Source organism: Podarcis raffonei, chromosome 9 (assembly GCF_027172205.1).
Source record: "Podarcis raffonei isolate rPodRaf1 chromosome 9, rPodRaf1.pri, whole genome shotgun sequence".
NCBI classification, from domain to species: domain Eukaryota; kingdom Metazoa; phylum Chordata; class Lepidosauria; order Squamata; family Lacertidae; genus Podarcis; species Podarcis raffonei.
In genome coordinates this window covers 42,342,705-42,369,073 of record NC_070610.1, presented here as the reverse complement: position 1 = coordinate 42,369,073, position 26,369 = coordinate 42,342,705, and the positions used below count along the sequence as shown (strand labels likewise).

The following is a 26,369-nucleotide window of genomic DNA, read 5'->3' as shown; positions in this document are numbered from 1 at the left end:
TGGTTTTAACGTTCGAAATCAGAAATAAAAGTCTGTGAAAACAAACAAGGAATAGGTACTAGCTAATACAAAGTTATAACTAAAGCAAACTTGATTTTTTCCCGAGGACTTTTATAGTTCTGTGGCTGAATAAGGAGTTCTCAAACCTGCGTACTTTAGACTCACAATACGATTTAAAAATAGTCAAATCAGCATGGCCAATATTAGCATTTACATTAAGTGAAACACACAGAATGTCCCATTTCGGATTTATACAGAGCAACTTCTTAAGTTAAGAAATTAATTGAGGAAATTATTCTGAAGTTTCTCTCTTTGGCCCACTGAAAGAACAGCACTGACAAAAGAAAATTAGACAATCGAAATGGATCTATGGAGAGCACATCTTTGTTGATTAGGAGAGGGAAACTAGCTTGAATAGAACATCTAATAAGGTAAATAAATGTTATATGTTAAGCGTATTACTCCAGTGCTACACATATGGAACACATTATATTTTTATTCATTTACCATATGAATATTATTCCTTTTACAACATCCAACATCAAGCCTATAAGCAGTAAACAGAGCCTTGTTCTGCCTGAAATATGAAGGCCTGCATACCATCATGGAGCACTAAACCATCCTGGTCCTTCTGGATAATTTCATGCGTATCATTTTAGTGACACCTGAGCTTGAACACAGCAACACCGAAAAGCTGCTCTCCATCTAATTTAAAACACAGCTAGCGTGCTGGCAATCTACTAAGCAAACCACCATTATAAGTATTTGTGACGGAGGTGGAAGAGGGTGTGTGACAAAGGTCAACGCACACTTCCCCACTCACTTCACATTCCAGGCAAACACTTAGCAAATATTTCTACACAATTCTGAAACATGAATACAAATGGGAAAATAGACTAGAAACAACCTAATCATTTGGGGGGTGGGTGAGGGGATAGGAGGAGCTTTCCACTGTGCACAAGGAAGTGATTGGGACATGACATGATTCCTATACACAAATGTGGGAACAACTCTTCCCATGAAGGACATAGGAGGATGCATCCAATGTGGTCCTTAGTCAAGGTCCTTCCAGTGCAAGGATTTCTGCTACATCTAGATTTCTTCAAGGAGAGCCCCCCCCCCCACTCTCTAGGGTGGGATGTGCAAAGGTGGGGGGATAAAGTCCCATTGCATAAATAGAAATCCTTGTGTTCATTGGCTACTGCCCATATTAACTATCTAATAGAGAAATACTATATGTCATTGTAAGGCAACAATGGTCACTTCTAATCACATTTCTGATGTGAAATACAAACCAGAAAAGCCAGTAAACTAAATAAACTCATAAACAAGGAGCCCTTCTATTTCCTCGAATGGTTCTGCAGTACACATTATACGATTCAGAACTTCTGCCTCCATTCTTCCCCACCTTCTCCATTCACTTATTTTTCAAACTATAAGTAGTTATAATCCCTGCTTGGACAAGAGAACAATTCTCTATTAAAACACATCCTCAATTTGAAGGACTATCTGGTCCAAATGTAGCAGCTAATGAAGAGTGAGGATGGGGAAATACTCTATGTTCCTTTTACAAGAATTTACTTGGAGAACATCTGAGAGGAGATGTGATTAGTGGCATTACATTCCTTGCAATGTCCAGTTGGCCCTTACTGCTGTAAAACTTGGAAAGAGATGCTTAGTGAACCATATGCATTGATGATTCAAAGGTGTAGACTGGACACAGTAAATGTGTGAAAAAGTAGGAAAATCTAACACAATCTCAGAAGACGTTCAGGTATGGAAAGTGTACTATGGCTGAAAAGTACATATATGCATCTCAGTATTGTGGTCGGAAATTTAAACAAAAAAGAAAAAGGAAGCCACACACCTAAGTGCCTGCTACATGACTATTCATCAGAATAACTACAAATAAATCTTGCAGCATTCGGTCATCACTGTTGCGTGATCTCTATTTCATAAAATTTATATACTGCTTGATTGTAAAAGAAAACCTTCAAAGCAATTTGAAAAAAGATAGCAACATGAAGAAAAATTCACAACCATACATGTTAACTGAATACAGACGTACTTCGGAAGTCAAAGAGAATCCGTTCCAGAAGTCCGTTCGACTTCTGAACAGTTTGGAAACCAAGGCACGGCTTCCAATTGGTTCCCAATTGCGCAGGCGCGCCGGAAACAATAGCGGAAGCTGTGCTGGATGTTTAGCTTCCAAAAAAAGTTCAAAAACCGGAAAACTCACTTCCAGTTTTTGGTCATTCGGGAGCCAGAACGTTCGACTCCTAAGGCGTTCAGGAGCCGAGGTACGACTGTATTGACTTTTCAGCAGTCAGTTGTTGACGGCAAGTGACTAATCAGCATGGCTCTGCTGACTGACAATGCTTTGACAAAATATTATAAACAACCATGAAGCATGATTGAGATATGTGATTGTTCTGGAGTACAAGACCTTGATTTCTCAACACTGAAAGTAACATTTCTACCACTGACTTTGCTACGACATGGATTGTTTTATGGAATTTCACATCACTACCAGTAGATGTCACTCTAGGATGCTTGATTATCGAGAGCAAAAACTTTTTAAAAGACAGAAATGGAAGCTTTAAACAAAGGATACTTCCTAAAGGCTGCAACAGTGCTAAAGTTTGACACAGCTTTCATGTACGGTAATTTATTTTAAAGGAACCCTTTGTTGTCCAGAATACCATTATGTGTTGAAGCTGCTCATACTGAAGAAATATAAATGGCTAACACATATGTAAGCTGGTATCATATTGAATGTTCAAAATTTAAGACAAACCATTATATGCAACAGAATAATTTAGCAACCCCAGGAAACCTTCCTCTACAAATATTATCTATTCCGCTTTTCGATATCTTGCTAATCCTTTTAATTCATTTTAATCTAAATGCCATTAAATCTTGATTTATTGACATCTATGTAACTTAGTTCCCACCAGTGATCACTTGTAATAAATGATGGCGTATGAGAGAGAGAGGGGGAAATAAATTTAATTTTTATTGATCCATCAGACCTCAAAACCTTTTCTAAAAGAGGTTCTGATCAATGCATCCTTATGGGAGGGAGTGTTCCTGGTTATCTTGGAAGAAACAGTGTACTGTGTGGGTCTGCCCTTGAGGGTGACTCAGAAACAGAAAATGTGGCATCTCAAGTGCTCAGCAGACAGAATATTCCCATCATATTAAATAACTTAACTGGCTGTCAATTAACTACCAGGCTAAGTTCAAGGAGCTGGTATTACCCCTTATATGAGCAACCAGTCACTGTGCTCTGCAAAAGATACATCACAACAAGAAGTTCATTCCACACGACGTCGGAATTGGGCCTAGTGTAGCAGCACCCTATCCTTCGGAACTCCCTCCTGTTACATATCAGATGGGCACCATTTTGTCTTTTTGGTGACTGCTAAATATTTCCCCTTTGCAAAAAACATTCTAACCAAAGATTTTTGTCCCAGTCAGCAACCATATTGGATTTGAAATTGTAGAGAGATAATAATAATAATAGTTCTCTTGCACACCCCCCATCTCTCTCTCTCTCTCTCTCTCTCTCTCACACACACACACACACACACACACACAAAAATGGCAAACATATTTTCTTACCTTCCTTCCTTTGCCCATACCTTTGGAGGTAATGGTCTAGGTTACAGATAAAATATGAAATGTATATACATTTAGATTATTTTACCTTCCCAAAAGACTGTTCAGTTAAAATTTCTTTGGTCTAAGAGATTTGAATCAATTTACCATATTTTTCCGTGTATAAGACTAGGTTTTTCCCATTAAAATAATGTCAAAAATTAGGGGGCGTCTTATACACGGATACATCTCCCCCCCCCATTTTCTTAAATGTGAGTCCCCCAAAATAGGGGGCGTCTTATACATGGGGGCGTCTTATAGACAGAGAAATACGGTATTTCTTTTGCCTGTATGGCTGGCTAATATGACAGCTCTTCATAGATGTGAAGGATATTGTTCATTTCATTCATTCATTCATTCATTCATTCATTCATTCATTCATTTACTATTTGCATTTGTTTCTCACAAAAAAGTCTCAGAGTGACTTAACCTACAGGGCTGCACAGAAGCAGAATTATTTGCTGGGATAAACAGTATGCTCTGCAGTAACCGCACTCAAGAAATATGGAAAACAGTATATTACCTGTGATCTAGGGGGCTGCCCCAAACAAGAAATGTGCCCCAGTTCAGCAATTCAGGTATAACAGTACTGAAATATCATATGCAACAAGTCTGCCACTTACAAAAAAAAACCAAAAACAGCAAGTAACAACAAAGGCCTTCCTTACCACTTGGGCTATCACCAATGCAATTGGTTTTGCCATTCCAGTACCACAGTAGCAATGTTGCATCACGAGACCCTGAGAGAATGTAACAGTTTCCTCCAATGTAGGATTCGGAGCGAGAAAGACAGGTGACAACATCCCAGTGTCCAAACACTACTTGCATCAGTTTCCCTGGAATATACAAAACACATTTTTTTTTCAACCATTAGCCAATATATAAATATAGACATATAACAGTGCACTTCGCATAAGGTATATAAAGATGTGAAGCTTCCTTATACTGAGTGACTTATCTATCTATCTATCTATCTATCTATCTATCTATCTATCCATCTATCTCATAAATGTCCATTCAAAAAGACAGTGGCCCTCTAGCCCCAAGATCTACCAACTAGGGCCAGGTGAAAAAGACATCATTTTGGAATGAAAGAATTCTGAGGACACCCAGAATATGCACACACAGGGCTATAAAACCACATTATAACTTCAATAACTTTTACCTGAGATTGTTTTTCATTTTCTTCTTTACCATGCCTTTTATTTCTTGTGGTATGACTTAGATTGTATCCCTAAGGGGCAGGGGCTATTTTACTATGTTTTTTGTAAGCCACTGAGGGATCCTTTTTGGTTATAGTGTGAGGTATGAATGCCACTGCATTGGGACTCAGAAATTATTCCCAGTATCTGGGTAATTTGATGTAGATCTACAATTGGATCTGCAACCTGGCACCTTCTGAATAAAAAAACCTTATCTTATAGCCCAGTTGTAGGGAACCTGTGGCGCCAGACTTCCATCTTCCGTAACCACTGGCCATGCTAGCTGGGGTTGAAAGATGTTGAGAGTCGAACAACATCTAGATGCAGGCATCCCAAAGCTTCAGCCCTCCAGATGTTTTGGACTACAATTCCCATCATCCCTGACCACTGGTCCTGTTAGCTAGGGATCATGGGAGTTGTAGGCTAAAACATCTGGCGGGCCGCAGGTTGGGGATGCCTGAATCTAGAGAGTCACACATTCCCAATCTCTGTTGTAGCCTCTTTTTACTCTACTCAGACATTTTAACTTTTAGTTTGTTTGTTTTAAGCGGTTAAAAGTCATTGAAATGCTAAAATTGTCCCCAGATTTCTTTTTATCATGCCAGCCAACAAAACAATAGCACTCAAATAGAGGTATTGTTTTAATTATCCTAGATTTTTTAAAAATCCATTTAGTACTTGCAGTTTATATATAAATATGTTCCAGTTTGCATTGGTATGAATTTGATACAATGTATGTAAGCAGAAAGCATCTATGCATGTTATTATGAAGAACCAAACATATTCAAAGGGCTGTGGGTTAGGAGTAGAACTCTGTGCACACAGAAACACATTGAATCATCCTGCAAGTTCCTAGCCAGCATAGAGCAGACTAACTGCAAGATATAAAATCATAATAATTCTCCTTCCAAAAGGCTTTTTGAGGTGTTCACACATTATTATTATTATTATTATTATTATTATTATTATTATTATTATTATTATTATTATTATTATTAAAGTCTCTTCAATAATGCTTGCAATGTGAGAAAGTTGTAGCCAAAAGTTTTTCTTGCCTCCCTAGATCAGGACCATGAAACATATTGTTGATCCATCATTTATTTACCCTTTTCCAGTTAGTTCAAAATACCCATTCTATTTGTGAACTCTAGCCCATGAAAAAGCTTATGCTTCAAAAAAATCTGTATTTAAGGCACCACAAGACTCATTTGTTTTAATTTCTCAATTAACACGACCTAATAGCTGTTTCTTTGAAAAGGTATGAAGTTTTCATGTCAGTTAGTTTTTGCTTTTACAGTGGTACCTCTGGATACGAACGGGATCCGTTCCGGAGCCCTTTTCGCATCCTGAAGTAAACCTAAGATGCAACTGTGCATCTGTGCGTGCGTGGGTCGCGTTTTGCCGCTTCCACACATGCGTGTCATTTTGAGCGTCTGCGCATGTGCAAGCAGCGAAACCTGGAATCTGTTACTTCCGGGTCGCCGTGGAGCTCAACCCGAAAATATTCATCCCGAAGCTACTTCAACCCAAGGTATGACTGTAGTTCCAATGCAATGTGTCAGTGCATCTGGCTATTAATCAGATGGTTAGTGGTTCGAGCGCACCCCAAGAATGGCTGTGGACACGGTTTCCTGCATGGCAGGGGGTTGGACTGGATGACCCCTGGGGTCCCTCCTGACTCTACAATTCTATAATTCTACAACATTCTCTGTTTTCAAACCTCGGTCAGCAGCTTCTCAAACATTCATTTTGCTTTTGTTAAGAAACAGGAAACGGCCTTACACAGAGTCAAACCATTGCTCTATCTAGCTTAGTATTCTCTACTCCAGATGTGGGGAAACTTTGGCCCTCTAGGTGTTCCCACTCACAACACCTCCCCTCTAAGAAGAGGAGAGGCTTTGCTGGAATACAACTCACACTGGCCATTGGCCATACTTTCTGGGGCTGATGGGAGTTGTTCATCAACATCTGGAGGGGAAGAAGGTTCCCCACACCTGCTCAAACACACTGATTGGCAGTGGCTCTCAAGAGTTTCAGATAGGGATCTTTCCTTGCCCTACCAGGAGATGCCAAGGATTGAACCGGATACCTTTTTTATTCAAAGCACATGCTGTGCTGGCCTGCTACAAAGCTTCCCCAAGAGGCATGGGGCAACAGAGATCACTCTGTCCAGCCACCTTTCTTTGTTCAATTACTTACTGATAATTTTGTAAGACAGCCTTAACTTTTTTTGCTTTAATACTACTCCATCTTTTTACATCATGCTATCAATGATTACTCATTGTGCACTAGGACATCCTTTTTTGACAGAACAAATTTTCTAGTTAATGTTTTATATGACAGCTGTACTGCAAATAATAAAACAGGGGGAAAGTTTTTGTACTACTGAATCGAAAAAGTTGTCTGAAAATAACACCCACCACTGCAATATGGTTTTATTGTGGCTCTGCTGTTCCAGCTAAACTCTGAGAGTGTGATTTATGCTCAAGGTATTTCCTGTTATACCCCCCCCCTTGAAATATAAGAAGGAAAAGATTCTTTTAGCGTAAGTGCTAAAATATAATTGAATTCAACACTTGTGATAGCTTGCCATTACCTATTACTGATCACATCATCTTCTGTTTATTTCTCCCCCTCACACTCAACTCAGAAAACGTATTTGCATGGGGAGTTAACCAAAAATAAAACTACAATCAGCTATTATTTGCATGCATTTTTTTAAAAAGAGTAAGCTGGTTTAAAAAGGGGAGGAACAGCAAAACTAGATTTTGTTTTCTATTATATTTCCTAATTGCTTATCATTCAATTAGTATAATCTTAAATAGGACTTTTCCATTGCACTAGATAGAAAAAGAAAAAAGAGCAAAACTAGATTTTGCATTCTATTATATGTCTTAAATGCTTATCAATCAGTTATCATAATCTAAAATAGGACTTTTCCACTGTACACGTAATAGTGCTATGCTAGATATTAATGTTGATCTTTTTCATTTAAAATTATACGAGATAACCAAACTAATTTTGTCCCCCTGATGTCTTAACTGGCCGTCTCCACCTCCATCATTCAACCCAAAAACTGAGATCCAGCTCTGAGGGTCTTCTGGAGGTTCCCTCATTGCGAGAAGTGAGGTTACAGGAACCAGGCAGAGGGCTTTCTCGGTAGTCAAACCACCCTGTAGAACTCCCTCCCACCAGACTTTTAGAAGACACCTGAAGGAAGCCTTGTATAGGGAAGGTTTTAATATTTGATGTTTTACTGTGCTGGATGTTTTAATTTGTTGGAAGCTGCCCAGAGTGGCTGGGGCAAGCCAGTCAGATAGGTGGCATATAAATAAATCATCGCCATCACAGGAAGTTGGTTTCTTTGTTTTATATGGCATTTGGGATCCAGATGATCACAAACAGAATTCTGTTCATGGAACAGGGCTTTCCAGCCCCTTTTCCAAAGTGGAACCCACTATAGCCACTGAAAATTTGCTCTTGTGTTCTAGGTGTCTCTCAGAAAAGTGGTGGGATAAGACACAGAGATGTGCAATGGGAATGGAGAATTAGAGGAAACTGAGTGGGGAAACTTGCACTAGCCAAGACTCATGCTACTTTGGAGCCAAGGTTGATCATTCAATACATCTATCTTACTTAAGTGTTATAAAGCTTGCTAAACATTCACTTATAAATTTACACAATGCCTTCTATCACCATTTGCTAATCATTTACAAAAAATAAATAAAAAGCAAAATAGCCATCTGAATAAAGAGTGCTGTTTAAAGAACTGCAGTCAGGGAACGTTCAGTAAACATAACACAGCATTGCTTTAAATGGGATAATAAAAGGGAAGAAAAAGGTATATTTTGTTTTTAAATACACATACGCTTACTATTAATAATTGATTCATGTGGAAAGAACAAAGTAATTCAGCTTCACACTCCCTCCTTTATTTAGTCAGTTGAGTGCAAGAGAGCACATGTGTCTCAAATAGGGCATTTTGAGAGTTATTAAGCACATGTCCAAGGACACATTTAATAGCAACATTTTTATGTTCCAGTTTAACTAATATGCGTTAGCCTAGTCTTACATATGTAGCAGAAGTTGGAGGGAATGGTAGTAGAACAGACGAGCATTGACTGTGGGTGAGCTATTTTTAATGCTTGAAAACATTTCCATGCAAATAGAAAACTAGAGCAACAGGAACCTGGGTGGGCTAGAACCTTTCATCAGATGGACTAGCTTGTGGAATTCTTTGGTTTTAATTTGCAATGTGTTTTCTAATTGGGGGTACTATTTTAAAGTGGCGTTTCCCGTCTGCAGTAGGAAAGGGGTACAGTTCACTCTTCAATAATCTCCTTGAATAAATCTGCTTGGTTTCCTCTTTTTTCCTCTTTTTCTCTCTGCGTGTCATATACATCAGACTGAGAGCCTGAGAGCGGGGAATGGTTTATCTTTTAAACTCTGAACGAGATTTTGAGTTGCAAAGGAGAATGCAAACAGTCAGCAAAACCTTCTCCAAAGTTTTTGAAATGAATCCAGTACCTGTATCTGTAGAGTACACCCGGAAACTTTTGTCCCAAAAACCACAGACCAGGATGTAGCGATTGTCAGAAGTGATGACAAAACACTGGGAATGGACTTGAATACTTTGATCTAGGAGATCCGTAATTTGTCTCTTGTGCATACCCGTATTGCTGGCTAGAAGGGGATGAAGGAGGGGAGACAAAAGAGAAAATAATTATTTAACACAGTAGCAAATCGAGTTTTAATTTCTTGTCAAACTGATGCACACACATTCATGCTTGTTGCTCCCTCCTACCCACCCCCAATCCTTTCACTTCTTCCCCACCGTCTTGCTACAATTTTCCCATCTTATTGTCAAGCACATTCTATAAGCCTCTAGTTACATACCAAAGGCATTTCCAAGGTATGCTTATCCAGCAGAATCAACCAGGTGAGTTATAACTCTGGCAGATACACATTAGGACAATTATCAACTTCGATACACCACTGGTTATACTCAGAAACATTCTGGGAGTTAATACCAGATTCACCAGAACTTCAGTGGTATTGGGTTGTATATTGAAATCTGTGCCCTTCCAAATGGAATATCATACTCTATGCACCACCATAAAGTGTTGATGTGGAAAAAAAGATTACACTTTATTTTCAAAAGGTATTAATATAAACACGTGGTGATGTTTGTGTGTATGGTTACTTAATAAACTGCACTGTTAACTTCACTTTGTTACACTTGCTTGAAACATAAATGTTTAAACTATAAATCGCTTTAAATGTCATGGCAAATGCAATACAGGGTTCCTGCTCTTTTTAAGAGGATAGTAATGTGAGTTTCAGTTCCTCCCACTATTCAAACCTAAAGCCAATTTCCCTATACCACTGCTGCTTCCCCTCTAACACTCCTCAACTAGGCAGTGAGGGCTACATGAGCAGTCTTCATGCAAATCTATGACCTCATTCCTCCAGAGTCTGTCAGAAACTCTGCTGCAGTCTTCTCCAGGGTCCAGGAACCACTATTATCTCAGGTCCTCTGCAATCTCATTGGCCCTTGAGTGCAAAACTCTCCTGAAGACAATCCCTCAAGTCACAAGTTCTTCCTCACAGACCTTCTTCCTCAGCTTTAGCCAATGATTTCAGCTCTTGATTCCTCTCAGCTTCTCTGAGCTACTTCTTAACTCCCTTGATGTCTACTGCCTGACTCCAGCTTCCAGCCCTTTCTTGAGCTAACCAACAGCCAAACACCAGACTCCCATGTGCTCTCCTTGGCCTGACATCTTGAGTCATCCTCTCAACAATAATTCAAATTTGTGTTCCTTCCAGTAGCACCTTAAAGACCAACTAAGTTAGTTCTTGGTATGAGCTTTCGTGTGCATGCACACTTCTTCAGATACACTTCACGCACACTTCTTCAGATACACTGCATGCACACGAAAGCTCATACCAAGAACTAACTTAGTTGGTCTTTAAGGTGCTACTGGAAGGGGAAAAAATTTTTTTTTGTTTTGACTATGGCAGACCAACACGGCTACCTTTCTGTAACTCAAATTTGTGTGAAATCCTGCTCCCTGATCGGCCTGTAACTGAGCAGAATGTCTATAAAGCAGAAACCTGACTCACAGGGCTATCACGGGTTTTTAAAGGGCAAGAGTTAGACTATCATTTAGGCCCTCTGCTGATACTCTCTTATCTCCACAGTTCTCTGTAGAAACAAATGACAGTTTACAGAAAGTTAACCCTTAAATTCAACAATGTATTAATCTCCTTTTAAAAAGGAGTGCTGTGTTTTGTTTTTAAAACAAAAAACTTTACCTCCTAATAAGTAGACATCCACGAATGGTATTATACCAGTATTGCACATTTTATGTAATTGAATGTGTGTGAGGGTATATTTTAAACTATTCCATTCCTTGGGGAACTCATTAGGGATCAAATGGCTCTGACTTTAAATATAATTTTTGTTTAGGATGCCTACTGCATACTGTGTTATTGTATGTACACTCATATATTTTACAGTGAAAGGTGGTCTATAAATGTCCTAACAAATAAATAAATGGTTGAAGACATAATTTCTTGATACAACTAAAACATTATCACTTGAACCAGGGATAGCAGCGTACAATATAGCTTTTAGGCTGACTAAAAGGAGCTCATGGAAAACCACTTGAATGTCTGGATGTACATTTGTGCATTTGCATTGAAATGCGGAGGGGAATGCACATCAGCATCATAACTCTGTAATGTAGCCAAAGGTTACATTCATTGACCATGACAATCTGTATTATATAAACTAGTCAGCTAAATAGACCCAGTCTGCAGGTAACACTAAGCCAAACTATGACTTAGTGTAAGCATGTTGGCTCCTGGACAGGAGATCATAGCAGTTTTGGTCTGACTATGGTCCTCCTGCAAGTATGCTGCTGTGAGATTAGCCATGGTTTAGTTTAGCATGTCATCCAGACTAGAGTTTGTTGTTTGTCTTGCTCCAGACAAACCACAAGCTGTAATTGAGGTGGCAAAGAGGATGCAATCTCCTATGAGCCCATACACTTCTTTGTTCATGCTAAGCCATAGTTTGGCTTAGCGTTATGAGCGAATGGAGCAACAGTGCACCTTGCAACAATTTTCATGTAGTTATTACACATCACCAATCATGGCACATATATCAGTATTCATATGTGCATATACTAATAATCAATTACCACTTAAGAAATTTTTCACTAGCTATAGTAGTTATATTAAGATTCATATACACTTTGACTAATGTGAAATAATGTGACAAAATATTTTGTGACAATTGCCTTGGTCTTTAAATGTAAATATTCTGATTATTTTCATTCAATAACTAAAGAGCTTATAAAAGGAAGGTTTGAGAAATCAAGCTACAGATGAATTTTGAGGTGATTATGAAAATAAATTTTGTGCTCTTCTAAAGTTAAATCATAGAAGAAGAGAAAAAAATGTATTTGCTAAGTGATGCCTTTCAGAGCTGTAATACATACAAATTCACAAGCTATAATGAATTATGGTGGCCAAACTGCAAATACCTAAAACAAAGGTTTGCAAACAAACAAGCCCTTCTTCTTGGTAATAAGAATTATCACCACCATAACAAGCCATTTGGAAGCAGAATGCATTATAATGATTTATCTAGCTGAGAAACAATATCCTTACTTTCCTGATTGTGATCCTGAAGTCTGCCATACCCTGGAAAAATGGTAGAATACCAGTACCTGAACACTAAAAATGGCTGAGCAATATATTTCGACTTTGGAACTGTTCTGCAATTACACATTAATTCCCTCAGCCTGAACAGCAGGCCTGTGAAGAAAGGATTGATCTCCCTTAATGATGAAATTCTGGCACCACAGTTTTATTTTTCACAACACAGTGCTGTTAAGAATCCCACTGTTATTATGAAAATTTCCTCAGCAAAAGAGCTCCATCGCATTACTGGCGCACCAATTCATCATAACATGCCTCGCTCTTGCTCATCAACAAGTCTGAGTGATGAAAAGACCCAATATTATCCTGACAGTACTTCATGCGCATTCTCAATCACACATTATTACGGCATCCATATTAATTTTCACTGACACACGTCCTAGGCCTGTTCAAATTAGGCAAACCAATGAGGGGGAGTTGATGAAATACCAGCATAGCCACAGCTCATTGCATTCCAATTTGCATGCAAATGGTTTATCAGGAAAATTCCATTCCCAGCAACCAGCAAGTGAAAAACAACCGTAATCTACACTTCAGGGCCACCATACAGAGCTTAATGAATCGCAAAGAGAGAAGGAAGTGACAGACCTATGAGAGGATCGATTTCCACTGGCAGCTGGTATGGCTGGTCCTGTACGGCACCTTGATGAGCTAGAATGCACGAGAGAAGATTTAAAAACTGTGTTACTTTCAGGCATTAAAACCATGGAAAATCCTATAAATCAAACACTATATGCCATTGTTTCCCTGTGGAAGCTTCATCCATTTATTGAACACCATCAACAAAAAAATCCAGGTGCTTTCAAGGACTGTTTATTACATTTATTTTAGATTATTGCTATTCTCAATGTGTACCATCATCAGAGGCTCCAGCTCTGGGCCATAAGCTATAGCAGATGCTTGACCAGCAGCCTCTCATGTTGCAACAAAACAAAATTAAGTGGTAAAGAGCACTGAAAACAAAATGTGACAACCATCTGCTGACTGTGGCAAATATTATTTCCTCCATTAAAAGAAAAAATACTTTGAATAGTACCGCACAAAGGATTTTTTTTTAAAAAAATCTTACTTTATGATGGAGAAAAGGATTTCGCTCACACTATATTAAATATTCTATTCATCATGGGAAACCTGCATACATGAACTTCAAGAAACATTTGTGAACACCAGAATTTTATGCAAATGTATGAACATTTCTTTTGTAACTGAAACGTTCATGTTTTGCTGATGCTAAACACATTTTTCCCCCTCAGAGCTCCACTTCAAAATATCAATGAAAGCTTCCGGAAATGGAAGCTAACATAATAAAAATCATGTGTGCAATATCTCGCATTTTCACATGTACCTTGCAAAGCATATGCTTATTATAAAACCAGCATTGCTGGAATGATTACACAGTTGTTATGGAATTCAGAAGTCCTGCTTCAGCAAAATCTGAATAAATGATGACACAATGTAAGTTTCTACCCTATATGGACATAATGGGTAGTAAAGTGCTTAAACTGACAAGTTACCAAAATGAAGTAGGTGTACAATTTTACTTGCACATGTAAAGAGCCACGTTAGTACGCCTCCTTGTCCTTGCATTCTTTGCAAAAGTAGTTTTTATTTAGTACCACAATTGTGATAGGAATTTTGTAACAAGCTCTGAACAAGAACTCTGTCTTGTGGTTTATAAGCTTAACAGCCAGACATATCAAAAATGAAAGGGGGGGGGGAATAACATTTGATAAAGAAGTGAAAATGCTAAGGAGTAATGAAGGTTTAATGAGTAATAGGTAGTACAGAACAGTGAACTGCTGAATAGGAGATGACTTGGTGGACAAATTGATCCAAAGGAACAGCAAGGAAAAGAAGTGGGAAAAGTGGGAAATCAAGAGATATAGAGGTTGCTATATTTGTTTGGTAAAACTCACTATTCAAATTTAAACAGACAGAGGACCAAGGATGGTCTTTTTGCTATCCCGCTGCAAGGCAGGCCACGATAATTCAAAAGTGTGAATTCTGGTCATAGATCTGATTCTAGAAATTTCTAAAAAGTATAGCATTACCTGTTGTTTTGTTAGGCAAATTAATTTACTTATTATAAAATGTATTTGGCAGCTAACCTTTGAGCTTTGAAGTCTACTTATTCTACAGAACAAGGTATGTATCTTATAGGGCAGTTACAGCATTTTATTGTCATATAGAGATAGGCTACATTATTAGGTTTTCTTGTGCAATTCCTTTATAACACTGCTCTGAAAGGTTTTCTAATGACTAGAATATTTCAAAAACATAATTCTAAAATTGCTATTAACAGAACCTGAAATAGAAGGGAACTAATTACCAGATCATTTTATGATTGTGATTATGATTTATTAATTTCTATAGCCCCAAATATCACAGGGCAGTTCACTCCCCCCCCCAAAAAAAATACAAAATGAGAACACAAAATACATAATAAAAGCAGGAATAAAAACAAAAACAAACCAATAACTCCCCATCTCATGAACACATTTAAAGGGCCATAGAATGTTAATCAGTCAAAGGCCTGGTTGTAGAGAATTTTTTTCACCTGCCACCTAAAGATATGTAATGAAGACACCAGGTGAGCGCCACTGTGGAGTGCATTCCACAAACAGGGGGACCACCACAGATAAGGCCCATTTAGGTGCTTCAACCCTCTGAACTTCTTATGAGGGAGGCACATAAAGAAGGGCCTCAGATGATAATGGCAGGGTCTGGGTTGGTTTATACAAGGAGATGCTGTCCTTGAGGTATTGTGGTCTTGAGCCGTTTAAGGCTTCACAGGTCAAAATCAGCACTTTGACTTGGGCCCAGAACTTATTTGTCAGCCAGTGCAGTTGGGCCTTCTTGCCCCAGTGATCAAACTGGCTGCCGGATCCTGAACCAGCTTCAGGTGTCTTTTTAGATATTGTCTTTTTAGATATTAATAGGCATACTGAAGGATCTCATATTGGTTTGGATCAAATGAATACCTTGTTCATGTGAAAGGTATTTTAATTCATGCAAGGTGATGCTCTTTATTTTTTGCTAGTTCCCTCCAGCTGCAGTATCCATACCTGCATCCTTCACAGTCCTCCAATCCCATAAATGACTTTCTAGAGGTACAGTGGGAAGGGTGGAAAGTTCCACTCTCATAATGGAACTTCGCTTGTGGTTCCTAAGACCCAACCCATTACAAACAAGCATCATCTTTGACACATAAAATCAACCCAACTTGCTGTTTATATCTTAACTTGCTAGTATTTCCATACTTACCAGGAAGGTTGTGCCACTTATTCACAGCAAACAGTCGATTAGCAGTGACGGTAATCACAGCAGGATTTGCCAAACCTGGCTGGGTGTTGGCTGCTACATGTGTTACAGGGGAGTTTGATGGAAATTTGAGGACCATGATGACATCTTGCTGAGCTTGGTCTGTGAACATCAATGGACTCTGCAGGAGGAGATACTGTTGAGTGGGCACAACAAGACCCCAACCACACGGAAAAAAGGAAAGACAAAGGAGGAAGAAAGAAAGGACAGGACAGGACAGGACAAAAGAAGGAAGACCCAATTAAAACAAGCAATAGCCACCGCAAATGAATGCCAATGCAGTAATTTTTGACAGGCCCATGGAAACTATCATTTTATTGAACACCTTGAGGTTTTTTTCCTTAATTACATACAGAGCGAAAAAAATATCAAGAAGCCAACATTTGTAGCAAGTCATTGGCCCCATTTAAAAGTTTCCAGTTGCCTGTGTCTTGCAAACAGTTTAGCTTCAACATCAGCAGAAGTAGTGCTTCAAAAAAAGTACACCCCAATAAAAAAATAAAATAAAGCAGAGAATTTTAAAAGCTGCACCAAAGCTCAAAGAATAAAATTCCAGGAAAATCATAGAGAGGATAAAAAAACAGAAAACCGAATTTGCAGTGTTTGCATACCATCAGAATTAATTTAGGAATAGCAATACAGAATTAAAATGTGTAATGCATGTACTTTTCTACATCTTTCTATGTATTGTATAGCTTAGACACTAGAGGCTGTCACTGATACAAGGAATAACCTTTTGCCAATTCACCAGCAGATCCTAGTATCACCTCCCATAGAAGATTTTCAGAGGACAGAGAGGATTGCAGGAGTAAAGAGGGTTTGGTGAAAATTGTGTCCTCTACCACAGGAGTATTCCATGAGCAGAATTCCAGTCATGGAAAATTATGATCTAAGTTAGAACTTTATGACATTAAAGCAGAATAAATTAAAGGTGGGTGTAGGGGTTGGATAAATCTAAGTTAGCTGCACTCTGTTCCCATTGAAAGCCTCTGGAACATACATAAAAATCTATAAATGAAATGTATTAGAAAACCACAAGATTTAAACCACTATCCTAAAAACTTGTGCTGATAGACAATGCATAATGTCACTATGACAAAAGCATCTCTCGTTTTTTTGTGATGCTTTGTCGACACAGCTATTAAGCTATAGAAAGCTCAAGTCAGGATTGTCAGAGTGCTTGGTTTTAATGTTCAGTTTGCTGAGAGAAATTTATATTTACATGGAGTGTTTTCTTCATTGTCCATTAGTATTACCTGTGACTGCATCTGAGAAACTATTTCTTAATAATTAATTAGTATCTTTATGGAATTTGAATACGCTGGTAATGGCTTTTGCCTCTTTATCATCAGCAACTTTACAATGCATGTACACATATGTAAATGTGTATATAAGAGAGCACATTTAGCATATTTTTATACAGAACTAATAAAAAATTAAGTTCATTTGCATTTTTATTATCACTCCTTTTAAAAAAGTTATTAAGAGTACTTAGAAAAACATATTGCACTATGAATTCCTATTTACAGTCTTTGTATAAAGGTGTAAATAAAAACAACTAATAAGCTACCCAGACACCCTTTTGAGCAAGTGGCTAAAAGCCAATCAATATTATGAGTTAATCCTCCCTGGGTGCTCATTCAATTAAAGGTGTCAGTAATGCCTCATCTGATGTGGCCTCAATTAAATCCAGCTATCTGATGGTGTGAAAACACAAGGGGATACAGCAACAGCAGCCAAACCAGACAAATAGGCAGCCTTCATGTGATTGCTAATTACTACACCTGGTGCATATTATGGCTTGTGCACTTAACGCAGCCCATGGTGCCTTTAATTTCTTCTCTATACATACTCCACCTACCTCCCCTCCCCCCCCAAAAAAAATCTTGCATTGAAACTTTTAGTGATTAACTGAATCATTATGGTGGTAAAACATTTGGCTTTGTGACAGGGAAAGCCAATGTACTAATGCATCTGAAAAGCCAATGTGTTTTTGTCTAGGAAAAACTTGATCTTTGCTCAAATTCTAGTGTTCAAAACCATTTATCATCTGGTACCTGGGTTATCAAACAACAACAGCTGCAGGAGTAAAAACATGAACCTCAGCGTAGGACTGATCTGCACATTTTACATTTCTGAAGACATTTGCAGATGGAGAAGTCAATTACACATCTGCTTACTTGGAAAAGCTGAGAAGTGCAAAGTGGTAACAAAATCTCATCACCGCCCAATGCTCAGACATATCATCTGCCCACCCCTTCCCTGAGAGATCTGTATAGTTTGGCTACAACTTTAGAAATGGAATGTGTGGATCAGACCACCACTGAACTTAAAAAACAAAACTGTTAAGGATTTGGAAGCTACCGTAATCAGAGGATCAACATGTTGATTTCCATATTGTGTTAAAAAGAGTTACAATTTAAAGTTTCATATTACTTACATACAATCATGTACCTGCATAATAATACAGTGTGAGCAACCTTGAATTCAAGCAACTGATAAGGTAACTGATGTATCTTGTGCTTTTTGGTTCTTTTGCTTCCCACCAAAACCTCTCCTCCTGCTTTGGCCCATCTGCCTCTCCTCCCTCTACTTCCCATAAGTACAACTCTAACATAGTATGGCAACCTTAATTTAGTACAGAAAATTTGTTGTCATTAAATGTTGCATGTTTTAGTATTGAGCACAGAACCACAGGGCCCATTCAGAAAACTATAGATCCTATGATATATCTGAATATTCTGAAAACACACAGTATGCAAACAAACACACCTGACTCTTCACAAGAACCACACCTTGAGTAAATTCCACACCCAAATGAAGACAATGGATGGCATCCAATGGTGTCAGCCTGCTTTCAGAACAGGCTTCCACTCTTAACGTTGCTCATGCAACGTTGGATATCACCTAACAGCAAAGTACCCATAGACTCTAATGCCCTGGCTTGTCCGCAATGTTCCTAAAACCTGGCTCAGAAAATGAACAAACCTTTTCTATCCTTCATAATGCATTCAATTAAGTCTATGGAGAAAGAACATTTAAATCACTTAAAATTATCTGTACTGGGAAATGAAGTGTGTCTGTATGAATTTGGAGCAGCTGATTCACAAATAATTAACCTGGCACCTAACTTACCACCTGCATGGCAGAGCTTCTTGGAGGATGTGGCTCTATGAGCAGTTGGGAAGGAGTCTGCCCAAAACTTCGGATTTGAGCTTCAACAGCCTGGAAAAAACATAGGCAGGTTTGCATGTTAAGAGGTGCTAATTACAGGCAATAGAACCATAACTGTCACCTGAAAATGTCATTCCACACTTCTGGTTTTTTTCATCTTGAAAATCAAGCCCGTGTGTGCACAGTGGGGCTAAGTGCTTGGCACTGGTATTAAGAATGAGGTAATCATTTTAGTACTCTAGGAGCTATTTCCATGAGAAACTGCAAAACTTCATTCTGTTCCGTGATATTAAACAGAGACCAGCTATTACAATCAAAAACTCTCCTTATGGACTCCATTTTTCTTTGCTTCCACCGCCTTGTTCTGCTTGCATCATATGCCTGCAACAAAAGCTAATATTTTCAGGTACTAAGAAAAACTCAGACCTCTAAGTATTTCTACCTTTGTACTGAGCGTTACCCCAAAGGTGGAAAAAGCAGCAAAGGCCTTCAAACAGAATTGTCAATATAAAATGCAATACAAATTACATTTAGGATGGTATCAGCAGCATAAAATTTAAATGTAAGAATGTGTTCAGAACAACTGTAATTTAAAACTAAAGTATTTTCTATATAAGCCCTTTACTTTTCTAAATAATGAAATCAAATTTAATGAACAATATTCAATCAATTAAAAAAAATTACATTGAAATGCAGAGATAAATATGGGCTGCCCTTTCTTAGTTTGAGGTTGTAATCCTGTGTACCGGTAGGGTGCTTAAATCCTATTGAATTGAAGCAGCCTTACTGTATGAAGGACTGCAATCTAAATGTTACAAGGTGATAAATTGATTGAAATGTCTTTAAATAGCAAGTATTCATTCTTTAAATATCAGTTCTACTTAATTTGCTCTAGTTACAAAGCCAAGACATTTATTTTGTATCTTTTAAAGACCTTAGGCAAATTGCTCTGGAGAAAACTACCATGCTCTTCAACCGAAAGGTCTACGCTCCAGTCTTCCCACTCCTGGTTTCCCATATATTGCTGAAGTACAATTCCTATGATCTCTGACCATGGTTGTTTGAGATGACTAGGGTTGTAATCCAACATCATCTGAAGATCCAAGGGTGAAACTTGCAGTAAAGTTCTTAGCTTTATTTAAATGATTTGCTAATATTATGAAAATAATAACCTACACAGAATCATGACACTAATTATGACAGTTCCAATCCGATGTGGTGACCAACTCCAATTAAACTCAGAGGAACTGAGCGAGTGAATTAGCATTGTTCCAAATGTGATCCTGAATCTATAATACAAGCATCTTCATACTTGGAAATAAGAACAGCTTGTGCTGTCCAGGCATCTGAGGACAGGGCTACATGGTCTAAAGAAGAAAGGACTGCTGCCAAAATGGAAGCCTTCTGTTGAGTTCTCCTTCGTTTCCCATATCAAAGTGAAGTGCAATTGACCCCAAGTCTGATACTTCCATGCTGTGTACATCAGAGGCCACAGGAGCCAAATGACGTGAAGCAGGAATCAGGCTGTTGCAATGACATCAGGACAGGAGTAAATTGAAGTAGCTTCAAGGACATGGGCCTAAGTACAGTGTGTCATAATGATACTGAAGCTAAGCAGATCTGTGCCTGAATGAGAGACTGCATATGTATCCTTGAGTTCCAAGGGTGGGCTGGAAACTCAGCACTCTGCAGCCAATAGTTCTGTCCCAAGGTTATCTATTATCTCTGGTCTTCAACAGTAGTACACATTTATTTACTATGCATTCCAAGAACTGCAATGAAACTGCCAGGGAGCTGGGCTTGGCTATTACTCTGCCATATAAGCTTTTCACTAGTGAAAAGTTTCCCACATCAGCATCTAATTAAAAAGTAATACAATTAATCTGGAACATCAACTACAATAATACAAAATTGCACAAACCAACATTTTAGCTCAATGCTTCTAAAACATTTCAGTAATAAAAAGTCCTATTTCTGTTAGTCCTCTGCAATAACAGAACTTTGGTTCTTTCCATAATTGTTCCAGATGCTGTAAAATGAGGCTATAAAATGAAACAAACTATAGGAGTCCTTTACAATCCATTGCTTTACACACAGAGAGAGAGAGAGCGTTTAGCATTTCCACATGTTAAGCCGAAAAATATGTTAATGTGTAATGAACAAATGATTAAATATTGATCACTTGTACTGATTGTGTATATACACACACATACGCAACTGGTTACCAGGTGTGTGGAATTACTTCTCTGCTTTCTCTTCTCTCTGGCAGTAATAAAGAGGCAAGAGAAACGTAGACTTTCCTTGGCAGCGTTTTAGTTTTTAATTTAATGCGTAGTTCCAGTCTCTGAACATATTATATATTCCAGTACTCAGTTTCTGAGGAGATGTGGGAGACCCAGGCTGTTTGGGAGTCATACCATCTGCCCTGGAAGCCTGCTACTTAATACTAAACATGTGGGAACAGGATTCAATTGCTCAATGAGGAGGCAAAGGAACTCTGCACATGCTCAAAGGCATTTTTAAAAACCACTTTACATGTTCCAAGCTTTAGCTCTCCTATTATAAACAAGCAATTGGGCTGAGCTTTTTTGAGCCCTGGCATAAATTAAACTCTTCTCTCTTTTAACTGTGAAAAAAAGTTAATTCAATAGTATGCAGTGCCCACCAAATAGGGTTGTAAATTTCTCCAGGAGACGCGTATTAGAGAGTTTGAACATATGGATGCAGTTAAGGCAAAAACAGATGTTTGTTACTTTTCTTTGCAGCACCACTCAGAAACGAAATCAAAATTGCTTCCCCTCCGTGTTTATGTCTGAAAAGGACTATAAAACGGAATGGGAAGGAGGTAGAGGGAGAAGTGGAAGACAACATGAGAAAAAAAGAATAGAATTGCCTACAGTTTTAGCGAAAATAATGAGAGTGATTAAAGCAATCTCAAATGCAGTGATTGCAAGCATTACGATATTGAGATTTAACAAAACTCGTTAATATTAAGGAAGTTGCTTAAAGCTACTTTTTAACAATCATACAATATCGCACAGGTATGTTTCTTGGATCTTCTTGCATATATTAGATGGATTTATATCTATGCAGGATTCAACAGAGTCCATCTAAAAGATTCCAATTTTCTACACAACATTGTGAATGTTGTAATACTCTCAAGCTACAAGCATCTGAAACTAAAATGTGCTTCTGTCAATCAAATATGGCGATTTATTATTTATGTATTCAAAGTTTGACCCGCTAGCTTCCTATGATTCAGAGCTCCTTATGTCCAGTTTTATCCTCACAACAATATCTGCATGGTAGGTTAGACTGAGATAAAGCACTGAGCCTAAAATCACCCAGTGAACATCCTTTGAGATTTAAACCCAGCAAGCAGTTTACACCACACTAGAGCTGATGGCATGAGGCACATGCTGGGGGGCGGGGCGGGGAATTGAGTGGAACATTTTGGTGTTGCCAGGACACACATCGAAGAAATGGTTTCCCCATACCTTTGGTTCATACACCACTTATGTTCCGCATAATTATGGCTCTTGGCTTTGAAAATAATCAGTGATTTCTAGCTATTCCTTTCCTTTCAGTAGCATGCTGCTTGACAGCATCAGGGAAGACTGGCTTTCCATTCAAATGGTGCAGTTGAATGGCATATTTAGGGCTGTGTGGGATACTGCCCACACCCCAATTTGCAGGACCATTCTTCCCCCAGAAAAGGTTTATGTAGGGTATGTGCAGAATATCAGAACTTTGGGGGAAGAATGAGTAAAAGTTGCTCATGAGTCGTCGTCCCCACTCCTCATGCTTGTGCTCCATGTTGACTTCAAATCTGCTCCCAAGAACAGATTTAGGGGGCACGTTTGGGGAGAAGTCCTGTTGTGCAAATGGAATTCATTCCGCTCCCACAAAGCTACTTAGTGATATAGATATTTTGATCTATATATGGCAAAAGTTTCTTTTGGAAGAAAAGAAGTAAATATTGAATTGTATTTTTTTTAAAAGGAATAATGGGCTGGATTCAAAGTCGGATGCGCAGAAAGCTGGTGCACATTTTGCCTCATATATTTCTTGGCTGTTGTATATGCTGTCTGATGAAAAGTGTTTGCTTCTCCTCATAATAAAGACAGACAGATAATCTGGTAAAAACAGTAAGTATACTTTTACCAAAAATACAGTTGATGTTAAATGTTTTGAAGTTGTAAAAGCAAATATCAACTGTTATCAACTGTGGATAACAGAAGCCTAGCTTTTCCAATACTAGCAGGCAGGATGGCAAGTACCAAAGGCCAAAGTCACTCTGGATGTGATTTGCTTCCTACAAGTCATTTTTTCCCCCTGATGCATGAGGTACCCATCAGTAGAGAATGGAAATTAGGTTGGGCAGGAAAATAAACGCAGCTCTGAAAGTCTTATGCTCATATCATGAGCTACTAGGAAAACCTAACAATAATATGTTTTCATCTGCATTATGTCAATTATCAAAGATTATGTGCAGAAACTAACAGGGCTCTATGTTGTCATTTTTATTTGGTTTTAGAATTCTGACTGGATATTATTTTGGGGTACCACTACTTCTCCCAAGGTGCTCTTTCGATGGAGAATGTGTATGTGGGAAGAGGAAACTTCAGAAGGCAAGGGGGGGAGGTAAAACTTTTTAAAGCATAATCATCGGGTCTCCAGAACTCCATTATACGTAAAAAATAAACTTTATGTGAGAAGGGGAAAATGGTGTATGAAAACCTACTTTGTCCAGTCTAATTATAAGAATAGCTGTTGTGGGCAATTACATTACAGCCAGTGAGTTAAAACAGAAAAGTAATTACAGTTTGTGAAAACAAGGATTTATTTTCCCTTTCAGAGTCATGCAACTTGCTCTAATCTGAATCTGTACATTCCAGGCATATTAAACTGAGGCCTAGTGCAACTTCAGTGCAATCTCCAATTCAGGCAAACTGTCCATCTACTACATTGTAATCCCAGCTGCCAATCTGAAATAAACCAGTTAGTCAGAGCAGACACAACCTACAGAAACAAATGTCACTCAATAATGTTCAGAGGCACTGGGTTCATGGATAATTTCAAACAGTATCTCTGTCTGGAACACTGATGTGCTCATTGAGAACACCTAAATCTCTAGCTACTGGAAATAAGCAGATAAAGTGGAACAAGAAAAATAGGCCTGCAAAATACTTCAAAGAGACTTAAGAGAAAATGCCAAAGGAATTCAAAGAAACTTGAAGGAAGAATGACTGAATGTAATGCATGCAAGAGTGCAGATACTTTGGGGATGGCGCAGATTTCATTATGAGATTAGGAACCATCACACTTATTTTCACACAGTATGAGAATATCATTCAGGCTGTACTGCCACATTTCACGGTTAACAATGTTGGATAGCAGGGCAGAAAAGCGCTCAGCATAATGATACCAGGTCCTGAGTTAAGTTCTACTAGTAACTAGACATTATGGAGAGCAAAGGGATAGCTCAACAAATGGCTGTCGGTTTGGACAGCAGTTGTGTTTTTTCCCTGTATGTCTAGTCCTCTACCCCAGATTGTTAAATTAAATGGACCTTTGAATTTACTGATAAGAAGGTAATTCTTATGCTTGCTCTTGTGCCGGAGCCAAACAAGTTTCGTTTCTCGCGGTAAGTACAAGTTGTGCCAAAGAAATTACGTATCACACTACTTTGTTCTTATTTATATCAAAATAGTGTTACTTAAAGAGAAACATCAAATGCTGATATTGTCATTAAATCACCATTTAAAACAATACAGTTAGTACTTGAAAACAAAGGTTTTTCCTCACTAAATGGAGTTTGCTTTTAAAACTTTAACTGGTAATAGATACAAGCAGAATACCCTTTCCTCAGAGGATCCTTATCCAAACAAAATTAATTCATGGTGAAGTATGAAGCAGGTTCTCCTAAAAAAAAAAAAGGAATCCCAAAAAACACTCCTGAATATATTACCATCTTGCAGTGGGCCTGTTTTTCACTAAGCTTCAGAGAAAGAGATCACAGCCCAGTGCCCAGTACTGTTGACAAGCTAAACTCCAGGTGGCCATGAAAACAATGTATTTGGTTTTGATATGTTCTTTTTTAAAAAATAAAAAATCTGGCACAGTTTTATGGCATTTTAAATGCAGGTTTTCAATTAAAAGCAGACTAATCCTTAACATTTATTTAGCTTTTCACTGTTTCTGTGCTGTGTGCTGTGTCAAGCAAACCATCTGGGCAACACACTTCTGGCCAGTGAGTCTTCCAACATATTTGTTTCTACAACACTTTCGAATTGTGCATAAATGTAGTATTCAGTTATTTTATTCACACATTTGAAAGATACTCCTTTGCTGCAGCATCCTGTAATCACTTTACTGAATTTCTAAGACATGCATCAAAGGTTGTACTCCATCTGCATGTAAACAAGACCTGCTGATAATTTAAAAGTATTTAGCGACTGTTAAGACTAGGCTATAAATACAAATGTGTTTAGATTTCCTGAAAGATTCACTAGCTCAGCTGTCTTCATCTGATTTAGAGCAGAAATACCTGGCTCCCACCATGGATGAAAAGAACTGGGAAGTCAAACATACTTTCTATCTGATAGGGTAGCAGACTTGCTACTGCTGTCATTAAATTGGGGTAAACTAAACACTGCTGATGCTGGTGGGGAAAAAAATCCCATCATTCAAATGCTGGCCTGTATGAAATAACCAATTTTGGAAAATGCTCAGGCTCAATATATGTCAGACCTTCAGAGGAATGGAAAACAGGAAGTGAGGTAGTAGCTGCGCAGAGCTCTAGGTGTTCATTTCCATCATATCTGATCCACAAGGACTGGGATTCTTCAAGGTTTTTGAACACAAAAAACTGCAGTAAAAGTGAAGGCAACAAAGGCTAAGGAAGAGACTAATTTCTATTTAGTAATTGTATGTGGGCCCCAAATATCAGAAAGGATGCCTCCACCCAGACCAACCCCATCCATTCACCAAGATCTGTTGAGGAAACCCATTTGGTGACCCCTGTGCTAAGCAAAGGCTTGCATTGCAGAGGTTTGGGGGGTGGCCTTCCCTGCAATGGCTCAGGATCTCGAGAATAGCCTCCCTTCTGAAGTGCAACTCGTCTCTACACAGTTTTCCAATGTCAGGGGAAGGCACAGCTCTTTGTGCAGCCTTTTGAGGAGGGATTTTATTCATTAAATTTATATCTTGCCCCTTCCTGACAAGGGAGGCAAGCACACAAACGGGAAAACATCTAAAAACAATTCCAATACAGTGGTAACT

General features: G+C 38.4%; 1 protein-coding gene across 8 annotated transcripts in view; it reads right to left on the bottom strand.

Annotated features, from left to right (window-relative positions):
- LRBA (LPS responsive beige-like anchor protein) overlaps positions 1-26,369 on the bottom strand; it is a 361,620-nt gene that overhangs the window by 15,446 nt on the left and 319,805 nt on the right. For 5 of the 8 annotated variants that reach the window (XM_053403139.1, XM_053403141.1, XM_053403145.1 and 2 more), the window contains 5 exons: positions 19,047-19,136; positions 15,855-16,047; positions 13,179-13,241; positions 9,390-9,545; positions 4,329-4,496 (listed from right to left, as the gene is read on the bottom strand). In XM_053403139.1, coding sequence (XP_053259114.1) covers positions 4,329-4,496; positions 9,390-9,545; positions 13,179-13,241; positions 15,855-16,047; positions 19,047-19,136 — 670 coding nt within the window. The remainder of the gene's footprint in view (positions 1-4,328; positions 4,497-9,389; positions 9,546-13,178; positions 13,242-15,854; positions 16,048-19,046; positions 19,137-26,369) is intronic. The other 3 variants (XM_053403142.1, XM_053403140.1, XM_053403144.1) reach the window with 3 other exon arrangements.